The sequence below is a fragment of the Mytilus californianus genome, unplaced genomic scaffold, assembly GCF_021869535.1.
Source record: "Mytilus californianus isolate M0D057914Y unplaced genomic scaffold, xbMytCali1.0.p SCAF_4, whole genome shotgun sequence".
NCBI lineage: Eukaryota > Metazoa > Mollusca > Bivalvia > Mytilida > Mytilidae > Mytilus > Mytilus californianus.
This window is the reverse complement of record NW_026262690.1, coordinates 107,646,974-107,674,623: the sequence shown is the minus strand read 5'-3', so window position 1 is coordinate 107,674,623 and position 27,650 is coordinate 107,646,974. Positions and strand designations below refer to the sequence as shown.

The 27,650-nt window shown below is 32.7% G+C and overlaps 1 protein-coding gene across 1 annotated transcript; it reads right to left on the bottom strand.

The window, feature by feature from the left end:
• On the bottom strand, positions 1-27,650 carry LOC127739047 (serine-rich adhesin for platelets-like). The gene is made up of 8 exons (XM_052250606.1): positions 27,585-27,650; positions 22,384-22,455; positions 18,483-18,554; positions 10,772-10,843; positions 9,082-9,230; positions 7,112-7,600; positions 4,095-4,197; positions 1-732 (listed from the first exon to the last, which is right to left on the bottom strand). Exons 6-8 carry the CDS (start codon positions 7,581-7,583, stop codon positions 627-629), a joined length of 681 nt encoding a protein of 226 aa, XP_052106566.1. The 5' UTR covers positions 7,584-7,600; positions 9,082-9,230; positions 10,772-10,843; positions 18,483-18,554; positions 22,384-22,455; positions 27,585-27,650; the 3' UTR covers positions 1-626.

Genomic DNA, 27,650 nt, shown 5'->3' with positions numbered 1-27,650 from the left:
ATGGCGAGCAAGACCATATTTATATAGGGACAATAAACAAAATCAATCGGGAGGATTTATTTTTATCCTTCAGGGTAACGATCATTTACACCCTGTTCTGATTAAAAATCTTGGATGCAATTGGTTAGACTAGGACAAGGCGGGTAAGGTTGTACCTTTGAAGTAATAAGATATTGTTTTCTATACAGACTTATGGTGGGAAATATTTCTAATATTAATAACATCCAAGCCCTTATTTATTCTACATTTTAAAATATAGTTACATATCTAGGAATCTAAGATAATGTTAAATAATTTGTTATATCAGCTGTGTAATTATGACATGATTAGTGCCACAATGCGGTTAAATGCAGGGAAAACAATGGCTATTGACAATTCAAGGATATAAAATAACACAATACTGATATCCATAACCAGTGTGTCAATGTCAAACTCGTAATATATGTTTTTTTTTACTTATTTACAAGTGATAAATTATCCATCAATGTGATCAACGTTTAGCATGGTTTATCAGCAAATACTTAAAAAAATACAGACAATTTGCCAATGCCATAACATATCTACTAGGTGTTGGTAACATGTAGACATGGATGCTGTGTCAGTATGGCATAATCAAGGACGCTATTTTAATACCAACTAATATGCCCCCCATGTCGTAGTGGCATAGCTGGAAATCGCCTCCTATCAAAACTGTCAGATAATTCTTTCCTTGTTTCTTTCTTTAAATTCAATCTGCAATTGAATAGACAAACACTATAATAACTACTGTATAACGGGTTGAACATCAAGGAACCCGCGTTTGCTTTTATTTTTGTTTTTTTTGTTATGTGTGAGTGTGTTTAATTCTTAGGGAAAAGGGCATTTGATTTATGAAAACTTGAAACGAAACAAAATTTAAAATAAAATCAGTAAAGACCCATTAAAACACCATCTGATACAAAAATTTAATAATACCCCCCGCCCCCCCACCCCCTCCCCCCCCCCCCTTATCGTTTTTTTGCATTTTGAACCTTTCCCAAGTCAGGAGCCTCTGGCCTTTGTTAGTCTTGTATGTTTTTTATATTTTGGTTCATTTATATGTTTCGAAATTTAGTGTGACGTCTATTTTCACAGAACTAGTACACGTTTTTGTTTAGGGGCTAGCTGAAGCCCGCCTCTGAGTGCGGGATTTTCTCGCTGGGTTGAAGACCCATTGCTGGCCTTGGTCTATTGTCTGCTCTTTAGTCGGGTTGTTGTCTCTTTGACACATTCCCCGTTTCCATTCTCAATTTTGTTCCTATTCTAATTTGTTTATAGATACAAAAACAAGTATTTGATAAAATCAATAAAGGTAAGTTCCATCAAAAAGACCTTGGTATCGACAAGGGGATACGTTTGCTTGTGACAAAAAAATCTATGGATACACATAAACTGTGTTTACATGTATCAACATTTAAGATACTATTATTTCACTGAACAACCAAATTGACGGAAATATATATGGTCAGATGACACAGTAACTTGACACAGAATCCATTTTGTTATAGTGAAAAGTATTAACCAAGAAGGCATTTACAGGTAAATGATCTTTGAAATAAAAAAGTCAATGTTGATTCAAAATATAAACAACCAACAGTACCAGTACTGTCTCCGTCAGTCTTGTTTTTCTAGTATAATATTCGTCATCATATATTCATCATATTCATTCAAATATAAACCTCCTGATTGCTAGTTCCCCATTCATGTACAATCCAGCCGGCCATGTTATTACTGATGACGTAAACATTGTCAATAAGGCTTCTCTGCGAAATGAGTTATCCAAATGCCCGAAATGTCGTAAGCATAAATCAATCGATTGGAAACACAACTTCACAATACGGATAGATTCAATTGCCAGGCAATGGGTTAAACGCAAGAAAGAAGACGTAGATACTCTTTCCGAATGGATTAAGACTGAGGTCGTTGATACAAATCAGAGTTAAAACAAAACGGAATGGGTCTACCCATGCTACATCAGTCTTGGAAGATCCCAATGTTGCAAAACACATGTCCTTACTCCATGATAAATGTGTTGTTGTCCCCGCAGATAAAGCCCAAAACAACATCGTTTTTGTGTGTGAATCACATAACCTGTTTGATAAATGAATTAGGTTTTGACAATTCACATGGAAAGTCAACAGATACCCCCACGACACTTATCAAGGAGGAAAGCCTGAATGTTATAGGTCTGTTCTGTGTTCCTTCAGAATTTCAACCAAAGATGAAGAACTGGATCTTCCATCACTGTATTGGATGCCCAAACTAAAAACGTGTCCTTTCAAACAACGTTATATTGCTGGGTGTTCAAAGTGCTCAACGAAACCTCTTTCTACATTATTAACATCAATTTTATCAGCAATTACAGCCGGGTTTCAAAGTTATTGTGAAACTACCTATTCTAGAGGTGGTGTGAATAAGATGTGGATACTAAAAAATTCTTTAAGAGTACATACAATATTAGTCTCTTTCATCTTGCAAATGTATTGAAACATTTGACTTTTCTACATTTTACACAAGTATTCACCATTCAACACTAAAATACAAATTGGAAGGGTTAGTCCTGCTTTGTTCCATAAAAAAATGACCAAAAGATACAAGTTTCTTGTCTTAGGGAGGGATGAATCGTACTTTGTAAAAAAACTCACCCAACGAAAGAATTCTCGGAAACAAACATTATCAAGATGCTTGATTTTTTGAATGACAACATATTTGTTACGTTTAGAGGACATATTTTTCAACAAACAATCGCATTCTCATGGGCACCAGCTGTGCTTTTCTTCTTGCCGAATTGTTCCTTTATTCATATGAGGCTGACTATATATAGGCACTTCTTAGGAAGAAAGAAAAGAAGTTTGCAGTATCGTTTAACTTTACTACTGCTATAAATATGATGTTCTCTCACTAAATAACTTAAAATTTGGTGAATATGTTGAACGCATCTTTCCCATCGAACGTGAGATAAAGGATACAACATATAAAGTTATGTCTGCTTGATATCTTGACTAACATAAAAAAAAATTGACAATGAGGGCTGGTTGAAACAAAACTTCACGACAAAAGAGATGATTTCAGCTTCCCATTTGTGAACTGTAAATTTTTAAGTAGCAACATTCCATCAGCGCCTGCATACGGAGTATAAATCTCCCAATTGATACGATATTCCAGGGCTTGAATTTCCTATCATGATTTCCTTGATAAAGGTTGCTGTCACGCAGAAGCTATTAAACCAAGAGTTTCTAGTGGTGAAGTTAAGGTCATCCTTTCGTAACTTTTACGGACTCCATCACGAGTTGGTTGACTGTTATGGAATATCCGTTTCACAGATGATAGTGGATATGTTTCAATTGTCGTAACTACAATCCTGCCCCCCTTTTCCTGAACTTGACGTACTAACATGAGCAACAAGACAGGTTCTTTATGTGGAGCAGGATCCTTCTTCCGGAGCACCTTAGACCACCCCAAGTTTTTGGTGGGGGTCGTGTTGCCCAGTCTTTAGTGTTCTATGTTGTGCTTTGTGTAATGCCTGTTGTTTTTTTTTTCTTTTTTAGCCATGGCGTTGTCATTTTATTTTTCACTTCTGACTTTGAAAGTCCCGTAAGTATCTTTCGCCTCTCTTTTATAAGTCCCTTAAAATAGACAACAGCAAAGTTAAAATTAAAAACGATTTAATTACAAACAAAAATTAAAGTGAACAGAAAACTAAGGCTTGAACAACACAAACCTTATAAAAACCCATATTAAAATCAGATGATCTTGAAGGATATGTAGTTTTTGTTCTACATGTTTCGCACGTCGTGTTGCGTAAGTAAGTGAAAATACTGTGATATAATTTGCAATCGGTATGTTGAACTCGCGGAATAATAGGACAGGATTCTAGTTACGACAAGTGAAATATGTATCCCATAATGGTCAACCAAATTGTAATTTCGTCAAAAAATCTTTCACCGTTTTAACACCACTAGAAACACTTACCCTCTATTTAGTAAATCTTTACAGTTTACACGTGTGTATTTAATAATTTTGGTTTGATAGAACAGTTTATGTTCATTGATGATAATTAAGTTGTTTATAGGTACCTGTTTAAGATCAGACAGGTAGCAAAAACTGCTCCAACGAGAGACATAATTGCAATAAAAGCTCCAACACTTCCGACTATTATTGGATCATTAGTATTGTAAACTGTAAAACAGAGTATGATCATTAATAAAAAATGCTTTTGAAATATCAATAATGTACATGGTGTGATTCAAGGATAATGTTTGTGTATGATTTTCACTTAATATCTTATCCTCGGAATATGGATTCAAATAAATTACTTTTGTTTCATTAAATATGTGGTTCAAATAAAATTTGATAACCCAATATCAACTTCGACCGCTGGTCAATGAATATCAGTTTTTCAAACTAAGAAAAACTGCGTATTCACCTCTCCAAAGGTAGCATTATATTTATTATTTCAATTTGAATTTATCTTGCAAATCAGAACGATTTGAATGTGTTAAGCTTCTTTTGCCAATAGTATTAGACAATTGTCTGTCATTTATTTTTGCGACATTGGTATCAAAATGTCTAAGACTGCACATATAGGTATCTAGTGAGTTAATACAAACATTAATCGTGTCGTAAGTAAGTGACATCATTTCGTGTGATGACCGTAACACTGATGTAGTGTCGATTTCGGTCATTCTTCCTCCCTCATCACACAGTTGAAGCAGTATTTGTGTTCGAAGAATACCCCTGCTATTGAAGTCCGTAAAGCATGAACATACACGAGCATAGCGTATCAGTTGAGATATGCCAACGCCACACGAGGGAACAGACGGTTTGGAACTGCTGACAAATGGAAATTTAACAATTAGAAAGTTGACATAATCACGTTTGTCCTAAATTCTAGTTTGAAATTGTCCATTTGTATCAGTATCGATGAACAGATGAAGATGTAAACGATCACTGGTTTTGACGTCTGTTTTTTTTTTTTCGTCATAACCGTTTTCACACACCACTTTATTCTTAGCCTTGTCTATGAAGTTTTGTTTTCAGAATGATCGCTACTCTGCTTTTGGTGTTTCATTTTAGTCACCATTTCTTAAACTTATACATCAAATGCACTTCTTACTTTTTTAAAACGCTTATAATATCTAAGTTGTCGTGAAGTTATAGATAAGAGGCAATATTAGCTTACCGATGGTCAAATCTCACAAAATGGTCAGGGGGATACAAATCAAATTTATTCGTCTACATGATAACCGTATGATTTTTTTTGTCAGTAGGCACAACACATAACCTTCCTTATGGATGTGCTCAAGACCAAATGTTATAAAGCCAAGCTAAACTAAAAAACACGAAACTAACATATAATAGATTGCGGGTGCAATGGTGTCATCAATTATTGAAGTTGCACATGTAAGCGAATCTCTTTTCGCGCGATAGTGAAAAGAGAAACGTCATATCGTTTTTAGAAACATCGATAATACAAATACTAAGGCGATAAATTAATAACTCGACAAATGGGATACTATTTTATAATACAGTTCGACTATTTTAAACAGTTGCGTGTTTTCTTATAATAATATATAAAAAAATGTGAATTAAAAAGATACGATATATAGTTCAATGAGGCAGAAACCCAAAGACCCACAGAAACCAAACAAATATCAAAAGGTAAACATATGGTCAATATCAATAGACAAGTTAGAATATGTAGATTATATCAAACTCTAAATCAACCAAGGCTTACGAAAAAATGCGACTATTTTGAAGATGGCTATCAAAGATCTTGGATAAACACACCTTTTAATAAAAAAAGGGGGAAACATAAATATAACGTAGACAACCATTGGGGAGTTTCCGAATGGTAGAGGCACTCGAACAGATAAACTTATTTTTAGCACCAATGAATTCTCAATCAGGTAAATACCTAAGATGCATAGAATGTTACAAATCAGTTAAAAAAATTTATTTGGGAATAATGCACACCAGTTCATACGTCAAACAAAACTAAATAACAGTGTACAAATGCATTTTCAAAGTTGCTGTATTCATGTTTAAATCACTTGACTTTCTAATAAAGAAATCATACCGCAATACACTCTAATATCGACGGCAGTATTTCAAAGGAAATGTTACACAGAATGATCAAGAGTGGTACAGGAAGAAATTATGTCCTGCTATGCAAAGGCCAGTATACTAAGAACCTTAGTCTTTTTTGAAGAAGGGATAGATTTGAAGGATTTCACTTAATTATGTAAAAAAAACAAAATAAAAAAAAAACAAAAACAAACCAAAAAAAACCCATCTATTTAGTGCGAGCGTAATAAAATCTTGTATAGGATTTTACCAATTCATCAATGTCTGCATAATGCAAACAAACCGATAAAGACAGAAATATAGAATTATATACCATAAATATGAACAAAATGAGATGTGGTATGAATGCGGAAGAGACAATTACCCACATACCATCACAAGGACAAGAGTGTAAACAACTTCAGGTAAACACGTGTTTAAAAAAAGAAATAAAAAAAAAAACATACCGTATAGTAAGCTATATAAGATACCGGGTTAATGAAATGTAATACCTTTAAAAACAGACCACTCTTGGTTTTCGTGGGTTTCGTGTTTGTAAGTCTTTAGTAATTTATGCAGTGTTTTGTAGAATGCTTTTTGTATTTTCGTCGTTTTTCGTTTTGCCATGATTTAGTCAGGCTCTCTTTGGGTGTTGTATCTCCTTCAGTATACTCCGTCTCTTCATTAATTACGTTGCAATGCACTGACGTTGAACAATTACAATGTTTGATGGGGGGTTTGCTTCTTCATCATTTGGCTTTTAACTTTCAGATTTGCGATTCATTCCTCGATTTTGACTTTTTTGGGGAGACCTGTTTTCAGTGATCCGTTTATAAATATCATATGTTTATCATTTTATATTTTTTTCATATTTCGGACTGACAGAATCTATAGATTTACTAATATCGGGCGTACGACTGCTGGAGAACTGTAAGTCCCTGAGGGTATCATCAAAATAATTCCTCATGCAAATTGTTGCCACAACTAAACCTATTCTATATGGTTAAGATAAAATTGATATACTTACGAGTAGCTATTGTGTCAGTTGTGCTCTCTTTTGTTGATGCTACTGGTGTGCTCTTTTTCGTTGATACCACTATATTGATCTCTTTCGTTGATGCCACTGTTGTGCTCTCTTTCTTTGATTCAACGGTTGTGCTCTCTTTCGTTGATGCGACTGTCGTGCTTTCTCTCGTTGGTACCACTGTCGTGATCTCTTTTTTGTTTGTGTCTGTTATGCTCTCTTTTGTTGATGCCACTGTCATGATCTCTTTTGTCGATACAAACGTTGTGCTTTCTGCTGTTTGTACCGCTGTTGTACCTTCTGTTGTTAACTCTCCTGTTATGATTTCAGTTGTTAACATATATGTGGTGTTTTCTGCTGTTTGTAACGCTGGTGTACCTTCTGTTGTTAACTCTCTTGTTATGATTTCTGTTGTTTTTTTGTCTGTTGTGCTTTCTGTTTCTCCTCCAATTGTTATCTTTGTGGATTGTGGCATTGTAGATTCCGTTGAGTCTAGAAATTTCATAATACAAATTAAAAGTAATCCTACGAGATAGTTTAGTACATTATCTTATTTTTGGGTTACAACATTAAAGGTTTATCTCATCACAGTATTATTAGGTTGACAAAAATAATTCCGCTTAGACCTATGATAATGCCCTTGAAGTGAGATGTAAGCTTGTGCACCATCTTGAAAGTTTAGGTGAAGTACAACAATAAAATATCTTAGCATGGCAAGAACATGAAATTAAACGCAAAATTATGTTAACGCGTACAATAGATCATAGAAATGGTTACACAAAACTTGCTTATTGTCCCCCTAAAGTGAATGCAGACTGTTACAAAAACGATCTACTATTAATAGATTGTTGATTGATTCCATTCAGTGGCAAATAATACAGAACAAATGAGCAATCAACATGATTGGCATGGTTCTGCAAAGAAGGTCGAACGGGATGGAGTGTGGGACATTTGAACTGCAACTGGAAAATGTATGTGTGTAGGAAAGGGTAAAATATAACAGGCTTACTTCTCATATGGTTGCTGCAAGGTTCACTACCATGCAGAGCGCGTGGTAATCACCCTACATTGTCCGTCAGATATGATGTCCCAACTCAGATCGGATGTGGCTGTGTAATAATGCATTTCCAAATTACGTTAGAATTTTAATACAGGACAGGAGAAGTCAAGGGATGACCATATTTATATATCACAGTGAAATTGCAATCAATCATCTCATCAAAGACCTTGTTAATTAAACTTTGAATTGCTGTCAAATCTCATTGATTTTTTATTGATAAAAACAAATATAAAATACTAAATAGATACACTTTTGCAGATTAACAAGGGTGAGTATATAATTTTTTTCTATAATAATTTTTAAATAACTTCTGTAAAGTAAGTGGACAAATAAAATAGCAAAATCTACAAGAATTATACATAAATTACATTTGCAATTACTAGTATGTTATTTATTAAATTGACGCAATTCACGATAACAACCTAACCTGTTTCGTGTTTATGTGATTGATCAATCGGAAAATTTTTGAAAGTGTCCATATGTCTGTTAACCCAAAATTAAATTTAAAACACGATAAACAATTTTTAAAACGATGAAAACCTTTTACGTTTCTTTAGAATTAAAGTATTTACTAGCCATTACATAAACAATTATTACTGTATGCTTATATATATATTTTATAAATCCACGGTTGAAATTCATCCAAAACTCAATCAAACGTTTGAAACACCATTTATAAAGAAATAACAGCCCTATACCTCAATGCTCTCAAATTTCCTTTTCGAGATATGATTTAGAATTCTTACTCCAAATTGTCTATAAATTTTCATGATTACACATGTGCATATTTGTCTTGTACCTTCTTAATAAAATAGAATAATGTTCAATAAGGTGCAGATATTGAAAATAAAATCATTTTGTTATGAATTTTACATTGCTTCTTCATTGTTTATCTTTAATTGGATAATATTACCTGCACAGTCGGTGAAGTTAATATCATATACTAAGGTTGCTGTGCCATTACATGTCGCAGATGCTCTCAAGTGTGTATTGTTGAGTAAATACAGCTTGAGATTCTCCAAATCACAGTCACAGCAATCCAGTGGGTTGTTGGCTAATCTTCTGTTGAGGAAAACATTGAAATTAAATCTTATTTGATTCGTCGGAGCATGCAATTTGGATACAAATTGTAAGTAAACTACTTTTTTTAAATTATATAAAAGAATATTTTTCAGTATACTTACTGATCATTAATAATCTGTCAAGATTGATAAACTGGATGAAAGCGAGTTGTAAATATTTCTTCTTTAGAGGCATTTTTGATCAGATTTCGATGATAAAAAATTGAAAGATCTTGTGGATATATTCGATCTTCTTCAGTTAGTGAAATTGAATAACAATTTTTTACTTCTTTTTACCGTAAGCAATTATTACAAAATTCTTAATTTATAACAAATAAAAGTTATCTACAATCGTTTCCACAAAAAAGTATGAATGTTTTTGAGAACTTACAAATTTGCTGAGTACAACTTTCCTACTACACGTTTTTTTTTTTTTTTTTATAAAGGCAACGCGGATGTTATTAGTGCAGCTGAAAATGCCAAGCATGTTTTAGATAAAAAAAATCATCCTGTTTTTTTGGGTGCTCGTTTTCTTCAATCTGTAGTTTTTTATATAGTGTTTAATAAGATTCTGTCGTCACTTCTATTTACTTAATTCCATAAATGGAGTTGTGCGACGTTGTTTCGACTTTGCGAGTCAGACGTTAACACAGGGATGGGCAAACTCATAGGTCGAAAGCAAAATTACAATGTCATAGCAAAAACTTTTTGTTGAAAAAGACTTTCTTTGAACGTAACAGATATGTTGTCAATCAAGTAACCAAGCATCTTCACTTCGGCCATTCTTTTTTATGAAACAAAGCAGGACCAATTCATTTAACTTGTCTTTTAGTTTTGGATCTGGAATATATTTGTAATGGGAAGAGTATTTAAATATTAAAATATTATTGCAAGGGGAGTGAGATTCAGATTATATCGGTTCTTATACATAATTGGCTTTCAAATATTCGGTTTTGAGCGTTTTGATGAAGGTAAACACAGAAAAACGATTCGTACGCATGCATTTTATTAAGTGTTGTTCTTATTGTTTACGGTATATGTAACAGATCATTGGATTTTCTAATATCCACATCTGATTCACACCGCACCTACAGCAAGTAATTTTACAATTTTTTCCTGACTCGGACTCTATATGATTTAATCTAAAGTTTGCAATACTGACGCCAATAATAGTCGATTGCTATGCATTTGTTATCTTTACCCTGGCAATCATTCAGATTTAATCATCTATGAATTTGAACTATTAATTCTAAATTGTTTAATGTACTTTTATCTCTGTTAATGATTTCCAATGATTTCTTTGTTAAACTGGTTCATCATAATGGTATGAACAAAAATCGAAATGTCTTTGTTCTGTGATGTGAAACATTTATCTGAACTAGAATGGACTTAAGGACTAAAAAATCACTTAAGAGATATAATCCTTCGGGTAATATAATTAATGTTAGATGTGATGTTTATGGCAGCAGCAACACAACACACACAAAAAAATCTGACGTGGTAATTTGCTTCTACATCAAATATTGCAACTAGTATACATACAGGGTGTTTAGAGCTGGTAGGTTTTGAAATGTTCCTTCCTGTATTGTAATTATTTGATTACTGCTCAAATCTCTGAAACAAAACATGGTAATGTAAATTGTATTCTACACCAAAGAAATGGTTCATTCTAATGCAATCATTTTGTATAAATGGTTCTGATTGGATAACAGCAAGCGTATAATTCTTTATCTACCTGTCTGTAGGTAAGAGAAAATGATATTTTGATTTCTGTACTGTATTGACATGTTGTTTCTTCAATATTAACCTTAGGAAAAAAAAACCATTTTACTTCAAAAGATATCCTTTGATCTAATTTTATTACATTTCGAGACATTCAAGAAGCCCTGAGTTTATGCCTTTTCAACAGCGGTATACTACTGTTGCCTTTATTTACATTGGACGCCAGAAGCATACATGTGACGTAACCTTGTTCAGTTGCCAAAGACGATAACATTATTTTGCGGAATTTTTGTTTTATGAAATTATACACCGAATTAATGACTGAAACGGAATGACATTATAATGGAAATAACAGTATTATATTTGAAGCTTGGCCTACATAAAACTTTGTTTTACTGTCGCAAATATATGTTTAGTACCAGTTCCGCTACGTGTCGCTAGATAAACTCATTTGCGACAGTAAAATCCGCGTTTTACGTAGGCCAAGCTTCAAATAGAATGCAGTTCTGTCTTAATTATTATTGATAGATAAAGATTTGTCAAAATTGATAAAGATCATATAAGAATATTGGTGTGACCATTACACCAGTCAATAAACAGCATTACTGTTAGGCATTAGTAGAAACTAATATTAAAAAAAGTCACACTGATATATTGTTATTTGTAAAATATATGTTCAATAACATATAAAAACGGCAAAAAGTATAATAGTCGATTGGTATGCACTTGTTATCATAAATAAAGGCAACAGTAGTTTTCAGGTGTTCAAAAGTCATAAGTCAATTTAAAGAAAACAAATCGGGGTTACAAACCAAAATCGAGGGAAACACGTCAATTATAAGAGGAAAACAAAGGAACCACAGGAACACCGAAATGCAACAAAAACAAACGCCAACAAACATATAAACAAACTCTTTGATAAGAACTGCCATATATCTGACTTGGTACAGGACATTTTAAGATCTAAGAGTACTCGCAATTACTGACAGCTAGTTAAAAGCCAATAGCAACTAATAAAAAAAAATCATGCATCTAAGAATAGTTAAGTTTTTTTTCTACCACTTGGTCGATGACACTTATGATGGAGGTTTCCCTCCTATTGTATCATCAGCTTAGTACCCAGCAATTCTGTGTTGACATGCACTATTGTTGATATGGTCATAATTATAAATTGACTGTTTACAAAACCTTTAATTTTTTTGGAAAAATTAATAATTTTCTACATAAGTAATATATTACCTTAGCTTTATTTGCATCCCTTTCGGAAAATCTGGTCGTCAGTGTACTTCAACTTCGTACATTATTAGGCCCTTTTAAACATTTTTAATTCGAGTGTCAAATGTGTTTTATTTAGACAAAACGCGCGTCTGGCGTACAAAACCCGTGTCTGTGATGTGTTTATATGCCATGTCATGTTTTGTTTTTGGTATGGTTTTGTGGTTTTGTCGACGATCTATGCATGCTATGGAAAATCTTAAATTTAGTAGCATGTGTCTTATTTTTGTTCCTACGGTTTGAAATTGGAAATTTGGTTTGGCATTTTCGCTTTTTAATACATGTTACATAGCTTAACCAACTGGGGAAACAGTCGTTACGGTTGAGGACGGCAGAACTCCATGTATCGTTATCATTGAAAATAGTAAACCAAGTCTGACACTACCTTTTTTTAGATTCAGTTTTCATTTTCCTCTTGATGAAATATTGTCAAAATGTATACATACAAAAGGTTAAGCACAGGAAGGTCTTGAAATGATCCTAGCTCTATTGTAGTTATTTGATTGGTGTATAAATTCCTGAAACAAATCAATGTTGATGTTTCATATATTTTACACTATGGAAATGTGAATAATTATCTAGTTAAACATGTTAAATATGAGCAACAGTAGTTAACAGATGATCAAACAAACTACATTGACAGATTGTTTTTCTATTCTAATTTGACGTGCATCTTTCGTTTTGTTGTTTACTATAAAGTCATCATAGATTTCAATTATGTGTGCTAGACGCGTTTTCTGTAAACAAAAGACTCATCGGTAAAGCTCGAAAATACAAAAAAGTGATAAAGGTCAATATATTATTATTGAAAAGGCAACAAACGTAAAATTTGCAACGACACCACGGTATTTAGTATCGTATGGCAAATGCATTTTCTATCCTTCTCAATTAATAATTATAACCTAGGTATCTCCTATTCATTGTCTACCTTGCATTTCAACACTCGTCTACTTATTAAAAACTAATGGAATGCAATCAAAAAGTAAAATAACAAAAATACTGAACTCTGAAGAAAATTCAAAACGGAAATTCCCTTATCAAATGGCAAAATCAAAAGCTCAAACACATCAAACAACTGTCATGAACCTGACTTGGTACAGGCATTTTCTTATGTAGAAAATGGTAAATTAAACCTCGTTTTACAGCTATCTAAATCTCTCAATTGTATGACAGTCGCATAAAATTCCATTATATTGACAACAAGATATGAACTTAATAAACGGACATAATAGGCAAAAATGTCAAAAATAGGGGTAAATGAGCGCTCAAAATACCAAACCTTATTTAACAATTAAAAGAGCAATAGCATTTAACCATGATTTCATTCCGCTAGATAAGCATAACGACAATTAATGTATTTACAGTCATTTTCTAGAACAAAATATGTAAAAATAATTAAAACCTAATTTTAACGTTGCCAAGCTTATATAACCTAAAGTATATCCCCAAACCGGACATGGAATAGAAGCTCTGCATGAGGTAGATGACATGTATTTTTGTAAGGTTCACTTTGCTCAGACTTAAGTTTTTTTAACCTGATATAAATGATGCGTTAATTTATTAACACTTGGTCGATGACACTACTGATGGAGGATTCCTTCTTGGGGGTATATTAAGCATAGTGGTCAGCACTTCTGTGCTGACATGCACTATTATTGCTATGGTCATAACTATAAGTTAACTGTTTACAAAACTGTTAGTTTTGCGACAAACTACGGATTTTCTACCAAAGGAATAGATTGCCTATGCTATATCTGGCATCCCTTTCGAAAGTTTTGGTCTTCATAATTCCTCAACTTCGTTCTTTATTTTGGCCTTTTTAACAGCCATAAAACCAGGTTATACCCACCATTTTTGTTTTAAAATTTCCTGTACCAAGTCAGGAATATGGCAGTTGTTATCAAATATTTCGTTTCTATGTATGTTGGCGTTTGGTTTTTTTGCACTTCAGTGTTTCTGTTGTTCCTCTGTTTTCCACTTATAGTTGATGTGTTTCCCTCGGTTTAAGTTTGAAACCCGGATTTGTTTTCTCTTAATCCATTTATGACTTTTGAACAGCGGTATATTACTGTTGCCTTTATTTGTTTTGAATATCACAAATGTGTTTTTAGACGGAACACGCATCTGGCGTACACATTTTTAATCCCGGTGAATGTGATGTAATTATTTACCATGTCATGAATACAAATCGTGTACAAATCCCTATCAATGCATGATTATAACTTTCGTTTCCCATATTCTTTATCATTGTAACATTCGTCTTCTTAAAAACTCCATATAACGTCAACATTGATAGTAAACCTAGTCTGCAGATGATTAAGTTTACGTATATATTTAACTTTTTTCATGATAAAATATAAAAACAATGTATACATACAGACGGTAAAGCGCTGGTAGGTCTTGAAACATTCCTTGTTGTATTATAGTTATTTGATTATTGTACAATAATCTGGAAAAAATAACGGTATTCTTTCATACATGAGCGGTGTCGGATAGAAATTGACATTAAGCAAGTGCACGTATAAATGTTCATGTATAACTTTGATCGTTTTTGGAACATCCAAATATGAAATACAAGATGAATTGTGATATGTTTTGTTTCTTATATTACATCAATACAAAACAGTTACAGACTATGCATAGATATTTTTTCAACCCGAAATTAGTTCACAAAGGTATTTATATTCAATTGCACAATGTCGATTTCTATCCAATGCATTCATAATTAACTCTAACATAATTATTCATTTGTTTTTGATAGATGAAGATTTTGATAAAATTTATATAGTTTATTGATATTGATATGACAATAACGCCAGTCAGTTTACAATTTGTAATATAGGCAACAACAGTTTACAGATGTTTAAACAGATGTTGAAAAGCAACAAACGTAAAATTGGCTACGACAACACATAATTTGGTAATACATTGCAAATGCTTTTTTTTCCTTATCAATAAATAATTATTACTCCGGAATTCCCTATGATGTGTCTAACTAGTGTTATAACACTCTTTTACTTATTTAAAACTAATAGAATGCAATCAAATTATCGCTATTAATACCAAAACTCGTAATAAACAATTAACAGAGCAATAGCATTAAATAATGATTTGACTTCGCCAGATAAGCCTTATTGCAATTAATTTATTTACATTCATTTTCCAGAACAAAATATGTGAAAATAATTAACACCCAATTTAAATGTTGCCAAGATGATATAACCAAAAGTATATTCCAAAACCGGACAATGATTAAGAGCTCTGCATGAGGTAGATAATCAAAATATTTTTGTATGGTTCATTTTGCTCAGACTTAATATATAAAAAGGAGAAGTAGTATGTTTGCCAATGAGACAACTCTTCACAAGAGACCAAATGACACAGATATTAATAACTATAGGTCATCGTAAGGCATTCAACAATGAGCAAAGCCCATACCGCATAGTCAGCTATAAAAGGCCTCGGATTGACAAATGTAAAACAATTCAAACGAAAAAACTAACGGCCTAATTCATGTACAAAATAATGAACGAAAAAACAAATATGTTACACAGCAACAAACGACAACCACTGAATTACAGGTTCCTGACTTGGGACAGCACATACAGAATGTGGCGGGGTTAAACATGTTAGCGGGCGCCTAACCCTCCTTCTAACCTGGGACAGTGGTGTAACAGTACAACATAAGTATAAACCATAAAAATCAGTTGAAAAAGGCTTAAAAACATAAACAGCAGTAGTTGTCCTTTTCTGGATTTGGACATTTCAATCTCTAAAGGAAAACTCCATACGAAAATTTACGACACAAGAGACGAATTTTCATTCCCTATTGTTAATTTTCCTTTTTTAGATGGCGATGTTCCTTTTGGCTCCATCATACGGTGTTTATATATCCCAACTCGTTCGTTATGCCCGTGTGTGTAGTGATGTCATAGATTTTAACGAACGTAATCAATGCATCACTGGTAAATTATTAAGTCAGGGATTTCGTTACCATAAATTACGGAAAACTTTTGCTAAGTTCTTTCATAGATACAAAGATTTGATTAGTAAATTTGGCTGTACTTGTAGAAAATTGATTAAAAACGGTATTTCACATCCTAAATTTTACGGTAATATTGTACTTAAAACGCGGAAATCACTATGTGATCTGTGTAAACTCATCGAACCTTTAAACAAACTTATTAGTAAAGGTTATCTTACCAATGTTGTAATTAGATCTTTGAATATAGTTTACATTGGCACTAATATCGATTTTGTCATCAGCAAATTAAAACATAACTAAATTTGTATTCTTTTCAAACGGGATGTATAAAGACACACCCACGATCGTTTTGATCTATAAAGGGGTTAAACTCCTAACTATCCTACTGTCTGTCAATACATTTATTTTTGGCATTGCACTAGTCATGTCTTCTTTGACTGTCCATGACGTTAAAATACTAAATCCCTGGGATGTGTTTTAGTTGATTTTAGTCTCTGATTCATGATTTTTTATTATTAATTGTTTTGGCTTTTAACTAGCTGTCAGTAACTGCGAGTACTCTCAAATCGTACTTTCTTGTTTATTTGACCTGTTGATACTAATTGTATTGCTTTTTTGTTATTTAATGTCATTCAGGGTTATATTTGGTCTATATACCAGCTTTGATAAGTGTTTGGTATTACTATAAATTTTCACTTCGTACAATGAACATCAAAATTATTAATTTTGTAAAAATATTTCCTTTCTCTATTGGAACTGTACACGTATACCTAACAACAAAACTATTTTCATTTACCTGTGTTTAAAGTAATTGCAAATGGCTGATATTTGTGTTCGAGCATATTGTTTTTCTTTAATTGTTTAACATTTCATACCGATATAACATGTTACTTTTATTATTCTTCCCTTGGTTTATTTATAATTTTGTATTTACATTGTATCATAGGTCAAATTTATTTGTTCAGTGTATGTTCAATGGTGTCAATATGTCCTTTGATTGAGTTAAGCTATTTCAGTTGATATTTTATAGTGTGTCTTTCTATGTTGTGATGTTACACTATTGTTTCAGAAAAAGGGTGAAGGTTTGGTACCATTAAAACGTTTAACCCCGCTGCATTTGTTTGCACCTGTCCTAAGTCAGGAATCTGATGTTCAGTAGTTGTCGTTTGTTGATGTGGTTCATAAGTGTTTCTCGTTTTCTCGTTTTGTATATAGATTAGACCGTTGGTTTTCCCGTTTGATTGGTTTTACACTAGTAATTTGGGGGCCCTTTATAGCTTACTGTTCGGTGTGAGCCAAGGCTCCGTGTTGAAGACCGTACTGTGACCTATAATGGTTTACTTTTATAAATTTTGATTTGGATGGAGAGTTGTCTCATTGGCACTCATACCACATCTTCTTATATCTATTAACCCATCAGATGGATACAAATAGAAATACATCCAACAGAAACACAAAATAGACGTGGCCGGATACTTGTACATCCCAACATAAAAAAGACACTAAGTACAGATCTGAGAGAACTCGCAATTACTGACAGCTAGTGCAAAGCCAATAACAACTAATAAAAAAATCATGCATCTTAGACTTGTTAGTATTTTTTGCTACCACTTGGTCGATGACACTTATGATGGAGGTTTTCCTCCTATTGTATCATAAGCTTAGTACTCAGCAATTCTGTGTTAACATGCACTATTGTTGATATGGTCATACTTTTAAATTGACTGTTTACAAAACCTTTAATTTTTTTTAAAAAAACAAATGATTTTCTACATAAGTAATAAATTACCTTAGCTTTATTTGCATCCCTTTCGGAAAATCTTGTCGTCAGTGTATTTCAACTTCGTACATTATTAGGCCCTTTTAACCATTTTTAATTCGAGTGTCAAATGTGTTTTATTTAGACAAAACGCGCGTCTGGCGTACAAAACCCGTGTCTGTGATGTGTTTATATGCCATGTCATGTTTTGTTTTTGGTATGGTTTTGTGGTTTTGTCGACGATCTATGCATGCTATGGAAAATCTTAAATTTAGTAGCATGTGTCTTATTTTTGTTCCTACGGTTTGAAATTCGAAATTTGGTTTGGCATTTTCGCTTATTAATACATGTTACATAGCTTAACCAACTGGGAAAACAGTCGTTACGGTTGAGGACGGCAGAACTCCATGTATCATTATCATTGAAAATAGTAAACCAAGTCTGACACTACTTTTTTTTAGATTCAGTTTTCATTTTCCTCTTGATGAAATATTGTCAAAATGTATACATACAAAAGGTTAAGCGCAGGAAGGTCTTGAAATGATCCAGGCTCTATTGTAGTTATTTGATTGGTCTGCAAATACCTGAAACAAAATAATGGTGATGTTACATATATTTTACATTAAGTAAATTGTTTATTATCATTGATATGTGAATAATTATCTAGCTAAATATGAACAACAGCAGTTTACCGATGTTCAAACAAGCTACATTGACTAATTGTCTCGTATCGTAATGTATGGGATAACTTAATAGTATTCATGAAAGCAAAATGTTTCGCAAATGATTGTTTTATCATTACGAATGAATGATTATTACGTCCGAATTCATCAGTCATTGTCTATCTTGCATTGTAACACCCGTCTACTTATTTAAACATAGTATAATGCACATGGATTTGTATCAACTGCCTTTTTTTAGTAGATATTGAAATAAGTCAAATGTATCGTTTTTTACTTGATTTAGTTGTACCCTTTGCCAAACACATGTTTTAAGTCCCTAGGAGTCTATATATTCTCAACACAGAGAGAGATCTTTGGTTGTTGCAACTGTAACAAGGCCGTTATCAAATCATAATGAAAGTGATACTTGAGATTCAAAATATGAAAAAAAGATTAATGATAAGCACATAGGATCACTAAAGATATATGTTTTTTATTTAAAGAGAGGCAAATAAACCCAAAGTGACATGGTAAAAAAAAAGAAAAATAGAAACAGACAAACAACAGTACACTAAACAACATAGAAAATCAAAGACTTGGCAACACGAACCCCACCAAAAACTGGGAATGGTCTCGGGTGTTCCGGAAGGGTCAGCAGATCATTCATAATCAGGGGCCCTTTATAGCTTGCTGTTCGGTGTGAGCCAAGGTTCTGTGTTGAAGGCCGTACTTTGACCTACAATTGTTTACTTTTTACACATAATGACTTGGATGGAGAGTTGTCTCATTAGCACTTGCATCTTATTTGTATATACGAGCAGATTTTTTTCTTTCTGGAATACATTAAAGTTATTAGAGGAAATGGTTTGACATATATTTAAATCCCAGCTTAGTTATATGTTGTTGTCTTTTACGACGCCAATTAGAAACAGAATTTGAAACCGAAATAATCAAAACGTTAATTGTTCTTTTGTTTGTATTTCTAAATTATTAACCTTTACTATTTAGTACATTTTTGGTAATACCCTTTTTACGTGGCTCGGTACTTATACATCCCGCCATTGTGTTATTGGACAATGATTAATTTTGTATTCTTGTCTTTTATTTTTGTTTTATGTGCCTTGTCTATTTGCCATTTTGTTTTTCTTTGTGGATATTTTTATTTATGTTTATAAGGATTAAGATTATAACGCTGTGTTGACTGCCGTACTATTTTTGACATTGTGTCTATGTGTCTGTTTGTTTTGTTCACAAATTGTTGTCAATATAATGGAGTTTTATACTGTCATACAAGTGAGAGGTTTAGCTAGCTATAAAACCAGGTTTAATGTACCATTTTCTACATAAAGTAAATGCCTATGCGAAGTCAAGAATAAAACAATTGTATTCCTTTCGTTGTGTTTGAACTTTTGATTTTCCCATTATGAACTTTCCGTTTTGAGTTTCCCTTGGAGTTCGGTATTTTTGTTATTTAACTTTTAACTGTTTATGTATTTTTTCGATTTTGAATGATGCTTTTTATATACTCCTGTCCATTACCTAATCTTTTTACCACATCAACTATGATAATCAAACCCTTTACAATACACACGGACAACAATTAAAAAATATAATCACATACGGTTGTTTTTTACCAGTCAAACAGACTCATAAAAAGTCTGCATTATTTGCTTTAAGTAATCTCTATAAAAGCGAATCAAAGAATTCTCGAAAGTACTTGAAGTAATCTTAAATTGAATAATTTACTAATATAGAACATTTGCCGTCCTTTACGTTTGCATCTGCCGTCATATTTTCGGGAGAAATGTATACACCAACGTCAAAACAGTGATGGCAGAGTGCATTACACAGTAAAATGGTATAAATCTTGAAATGCACAAATGTATAAAGAAACCATTCATATCATATTTGTAATTGTGAATCTGAGTGGTTTTTATCAACCAAATGTAACAGTAAATGATAACAATAAATAAAAGTAATGTATTATTTTACTTGATCACGTGCATTTCAAACCACACAAATGTTTTGAATGACAAGTTTTAATATTGTGACGAAATGTCGGTTCCCTGAAATGGAACTTGTTTCCCCTAAAATTGTGTGATGACGTCGTTTCAATCGTACCGATAAATGACCTTTGTTATTATATATTTCTGGTATAAGTGTGTTTAAACATTGTTAACTCTAAAACTTTTATTATCCTTGCCTTTGTTTTTGCATTGGAGCACATCTTAACTGTTTAACGTTTTACCAATGTTGGTAATAACCAGTTCCGGTTTCGGTAATTTAGGTATTTCCTAAATGGTAAACCAAATCAGTAAATTGGTTTACTGAAGTATAAATACGGCCGATAATTCAAATAAGTTTTCAGCACGTAAATCTCGCTAATTCAAGCGATTGTAATAGAAGTATAGATACCAGTTACCAGACCAAGTAGTAACAAGGGACGATATAATACAATGTCCGCGGACACTAGGTCCGTATGTTTAATGTTAATTTCTTTACGGGTTACACTTAGAAAATAACTTCGTAAGTTAAACTTTATAACGAATCATTTGGTATCGAGTTTTACCATTTGCCGATTTCGTAACTATGATTAGTAAACTTTCTGAGTATATTTTCCTGCTATCCATTTTCTTAAATTTGCAACAAAAAGGTTAATGAAATGTTTATTTATTAAATTGAACACTTTTAAGTTATTTGAATTATATATGTATTGTTGATATTTAATGCATATTAAAGTTATATCAGTTGATTGTATTTAACGAGTCTGTTATTCATTCGAACATCGATACGGAGAGTTACCATACAAAACCATATTTTTTTTACGGGCCGAAAACTAATGCCCATATCTACCCTTTATATTCAAGGTATTACCTTACCAGAAGAACCAACTGCACCGGGGTGTATACGGAATTCCAGAGTACCACGCAACCAAAGGAAGAGTTACTGGATGTAAACTTTATTCCCTATTTATGACTGATATTACAAAAAAAAAACATATTCTTATAGCATTAAACGAAGGCTCAACCTCTCGGTTTTCGTTACAGCTACCATACAAGGGTGTATACAGAATTCCAGAGTACCATGCCACCAAGGAAAGAGTGACTGGATGTAAACTTTATTCCCTATTTATGACTGATATTACTAAAACATATTCTTATAGCATTACACTAAGGCACGACCGCTCGGTTTTCGTTACAATGTGTTATAACTTATGGATAACATAACAAGATCGATTTGAAATTCGGGGTTATTATAATTCCCTCCTATATATATTTCTGGTAAAATACTTCTACAAATCTTATACCGACTAAGGATATCTATATTCCGGTTGTAAATATTTTATTTATAGAAATAGTGATGATATAGATAGGATATTTTTAATTTGATATGAAACTTTTTATAGAACTATCGTAGCCAATATTAATGTAAACCATTACATAAACTTTATGTGATTATTAGAATTTCATTGAAGTAGAATTATGTTAGTACAATATGTTAAGATGTGGTATTCCATAAAATTTTATCTCGCCAGAAAGTGATTTGTAGAAACGATGGCAATTGTTCATTTTAAAGAGAAACACACATTATACGTCAAGGGAATTAAGAATATTCATTACATGTAAGGGGATACAAGGTGTCCCTCTCCAGATGAAATATGGGGTCATGCAGTCTGAAATAAGATTTTTCAAATATATCATGTATAAGGAATTCTCTAAATAATGAAATCATTCCGAATATTTGTACTTACAGAGATTCTAAGTTGGTAAGATTTTTGAAAGTGTCTTTCCTGATAAATGTCAGATTGTTTGATCTCAAACTTCTGAAAAATGTGTACAACACTAAGTTATCATAACCGAAGTATTTATATACGCTTATCTTTATACATGAAAGTATACTACATATACACAATAACAATTAACAAAATAAATGTCAGATGCTAAGTATAATGGGCAAAAAGGAAAGTTCACTGTAAAAAACATTGTTTATATTTCGCTAAACAAATTAGTTCATCAGGCGCGTGCAGCCATCCAGGTAAAAAATCGGAGGCTGTAAAGAAATTTTTGCAGCTTAATGTACATGTCTTTAATATATTTTTGCAGCTTATTGTACATTGCGATTCTTAAATAAAAACAAATAATTGAGTTAGTTAGATAGTATGAAGTTCAGGATTTATTCCTTTGGTTTTGAATAAAACTGTTTTTTATCTCTCTCATTCAGTCCATCAGGTTCAAAAGTACGTAGCTGTTGCATCCAGAATATGTCTCTCTGTTTTCTATTTTGGGTGTCCCAATTTTAATTTAACTCTATTACTTGAAAGGTGATATTTTCAAAAGTATGTCTTGTGAAAGAATGAATGTACATAAAGCTGCAAAAATTTCTTTACAACCTCTGATTTTTTACCTGGATGGCTGCACGCGCCTGATGAAGGTAATTTGTTTACCGAAATATTTCGTGAATATATAAAATATAACAACTATTTTTATAACACTCATTAGTGTGTTAAATTTTCATTCTTAGGCATTTATATAATTTAATTTAGTAACTGCATCAGTTTATTTACAAACTGATCCACTCCTAGATAGATTGAATGTTGATTGTTGCTATTTTTAGACACTATATACATATATATATATATATATATATATATATATATATATATATATAATTCGTCTAAACAACAGCCCAACTATGTTTGATCTGTAAATTTGCGGAAGCAAATTTTTTGTTCTTCCCTGGCCAAGATTCAAACTCTAGCTACTGAGATATCGTGGCACCAAATCGCCTTGCACTATGCCCGACGCGCTAGACCAAGCGACCACCTAGGCTCTATAATTATAAAGCTTTCGGTGGCCGGGTGTTAACTTTCCTCGTCAGTTCTTATCCAGCGTCGTGAAACAGTACATGAAATATAAGGCATGGAGATGGAATGAAGATAAACAGATAAAACCTGACGAGGCGATTTGGTGCCACGATATCTCAGTAGTATGAGTTCGAATCCCGGCGAGGGAAGAACAAAAAATTTGCTTCCGCAAATTTACAGATCTAACATTATTGGGCTGTTGTTTAGACGAATTATATATACAGAATGTATTTTCAGCCTTGTATCACCATCACTGCTGGTGATCCGATGGATAAAATCTGTTGTAGAGTCGTCACTAGTTCAGACATACTTGTAATATAATTATTTATGTGACTGCATCTTACATTAATTTGTAAGATCCTCTACGATAGATAATTCAACTTACCTGTAATATTCCATCTCCATGTCTTTTATACCATGTACTGTGTTACGATGCTAGATAAAAACTGACGAGAAAAGGTAACACCCGGCCACCGAAAGCTTGATTTTTGACGAGCCTAGGTGGTCGAGTGGTTTAGCGCACCGGGCATAGTGCAAGGCGATTTGGTGCCACGATATCTCAGTAGCATGAGTTCGAATCCCGGCCAGGGAAGAACAAAAATTTGCGGAATACAAATCTAGCATTGTTGGGCTGTTATTTAGACGAATTATATATACAGAATGTGTTTTCAGCCTGGTATCACCATCACTGGTTATCCGATGGATACAATCTGTCGTAGAGTTGGCACTGGTTCAGACGTACTTATTATATACATGTATTTATACACAAGTCTAAATTGAAAACAACGTTCAAACCTATGATTGCGTTGGATAAAACCGCAATTTTTATACGTGTGCATGCAAAACAAATTTCTTGGTAGAGGGGTTTAAATACAACACAAACAACATTTTCCAAAAGACCAAAAACGTGAAAAAGTATATTTTAACAAAACGCATTTGACTAGCAGGTCGAACAACGGATGGTCTTAAACACTGCTGACTGCCATTGGCGATTGCCAAATAAACGGATCACCTGATGTAACAAAATGGATCTATATATATATGTTGTGTACAAGTTATAATTTGCAAAAAAAAATTGTACAAATTATAATTTGTACATAATAAGGCTTAATTTCAGTTATAACTCGTAGAATAATTTATAATATGGATATTGTGGTAAAAAAGTGTTGATACCCACTATAAAAACTTTTCAATGCTATTTTTAAAGTCATACTGATTCATTTATATTGCCTTGAGGTTATAAATTGAACTCCTGTTCACTGGTCTTTCACATGGTCATTTACAAAAGTAAAAGTTAAGGTGTTAAAAAAAATGGCTAGTATTTTTTATCATCAGGATAAATTCTATCAAGAAGTTCAGCAATTTACTGAGAATAACACATGTAAGCACAACCATCTATATACTAGGGACAAATTGAATGAGTTAATTTCTGAAGTTAAAAATGCAAAAGAGGCATTGAAGAAAAGTGACCAAGACAGACATTTGCTAGAGAAATATGATGTTGAAAAGCTCATCATTGTATTGTTTTATATGACAAATATAGAAGAGAGTCTGAAATCGAATGTTAACAAAAACCTATCCCAAATCCTGGAATTTTGATTGATTAATTGATTGTTGGTTGCTTAACGTCTAGTGGAAAATATTTCGTGCATGTTCATGACGATGTATCAAATTGATCATACTATGCATTATTGCATACAGAAGATTGCAGTCACTATGGCACATCAACCTAAAATCGTAACTCTATATGATCACAGTAAATAAGGGTGTACAAGTATTATTTAAAGAACTTTAGGTCACAAAACAGACGACCATATGAGCTTAACTATTTCACAGATTTTCTTATATTTATAATATTTGAACAAGCATATCGCTGTTAGGGCTCTTAACATAATTATTTTTATAACAAAATACCAGTTTAGATTTGTGCCATACTCAAAATGGTTTAATTCTTACTTTCAGATGACACCATACTTTACTACTTATCCATTGAGGATATGTATGATATTATAAAAACAGCACACGTTGGGGTCGGTCATGGATGTCTCCATAAAACTAACAAAGAACTCAAAAAAACATTTTGCTAACATTAGCCGGGAAGCAATACGCATATTTCATGTATTTACAACCAACTGTGAACAATGTATCTTGAAACGAAAACGTACTGACATATCAAAACTTGTTATTAAACCTATAATTTCTGCTGACTTCAACTGTAGAGGGCAGGTTGACCTTGTAGACCATCAATCTGTCCCCGACCATGAATTTAAATGGATAATGCACTATCAAGATCATCTTACCAAATTTAGCGTGCTTAGAGATCTGAAATCTAAGAGAGCTGCTGAAGTTGCTTGTGAATTACTTGATATTTTTCTTCTCTTTGGTGCACCCCATATCCTCAAAAGCGATAATTGGACGGAGTTCACTGCACATATAATCACTGAACTGAAATCGTTATGGTCAGAATTAGTAATAGTTCATTGGCGACCAAGACATCCCCAACGTCAAGGGTCTATAGAAAGAGCAAATGCAGACATTAAAGAAATGCTCATAAAAAATTGAGAATGGAAATGGGGAATGTGTCAAAGAGACAACAACCCGACCAAAGAGCAGACAACAGCCGAAGGCCACCAATGGGTCTTCAATGCAGCGAGAAACTCCCGCACCCGGAGGCGTCTTTCATAGCATGGATGAATGAAAATGACACACAACAGTGGTCTGAACGTTTGCACTTCGTGCAATTTCAGAAAAATAGATCATATAACAGAGTAATTGATCAATCGCCTTATCATACTCTGTTTGGTTTCGACCAAAGATAGGTTTATCTTCATCTTCTTTGCCCAAGGAACTTTTGCCAAATCTTAAATCCGAGGAAAATTTGGAAAAAGTGTTCAAAGAGGTTTTAGAGGAGAACAGTGAAATTGAGATTGATGGTACGGATGAAATCACAGATGCTGAATCGGTAAAATCAGAAAGAGAACCTAACGATTCTGTGACTGATAGTGAAACTGGGTCAACTAGTACAACTTTTGAAGTGAAGAGCATTGTATATTATTGTATAGTATTGAAAATAGAGTAATCCGTGTGTTTCATATTGATTCATAATTAAAATTGAAACTATTTTTATCATTTGATCTGAAACTTATTCTATGTAAAATATTGTACAAGTTATAAGTGAAATTAAGCCTTATTATGTACAAATTATAATGTGTACAGGCACGTTTTGTACAAATTATAATTTGTACAAAGTCAAAATACACAAACTATAATTTGTACAAAGTCAATATACAAATTATAATTTGTACAACATGATAACTTGTACACAACTTGGGTCGTCAATTTACCGAACGCTTTGATTACGTTCGCGATTATGAGCCTATCTAGTCTTTTCTTATAATAATTATTTTCAATAAAATTATTATTCTTTATATATAATTATATAACTTATTATCTTTCTAATGCAATTGAATAAACGCTTGCAACTTGTTTAATGTTGATCGGTTAATTTTGTTATCATCTGAAAACAGAATTTGACTCTACAGCAGATTTTAAAAAAATCGATTTAAATGTAAAAAAAAACATAAAACACTCGTCTACTTATTAAAACATAGTGGATTGCAAATGGATTTGTATCTACCGCCTTTTTTTTAGTAGATATTGAAATAAGTCAAATGTATCGTATTTTACTGGATTGATTGTACCTTTTGTCAAACACAATTATATTTTTCACAATATATTCTAGAAATATCCTTAAAACGTTTTTGTACTTCTAACACATGTTTGTTTTCATAATACAATCTGCAGTGTATACACATGGGTCGTCAAATTGCCGAACGCTTTGATTGTGCAAAGGGCGATGATGATTACGTTTGCGAGTATGGGCCTATCTAGTCTTTTCTTATAATAATTCAATAAAACTATTATTAAACTCTGTCAAACGAACAGGGTCACCAATAGTTATACTATTTGACGTTGGAACTCCAGAAAGTCGTTATTTTTTATTACAGTAAACATATTCTGCAACTGATTGACATTTAAATTTTGTTTTCATTTGCGTCTGATTAAAAGCTTTAATAATATATACATACAGATATTCAAGCGACGGTAGGTCTTGAAATGTTCCTTGCTGTATTGTTGTTAATTTATTTATTTGC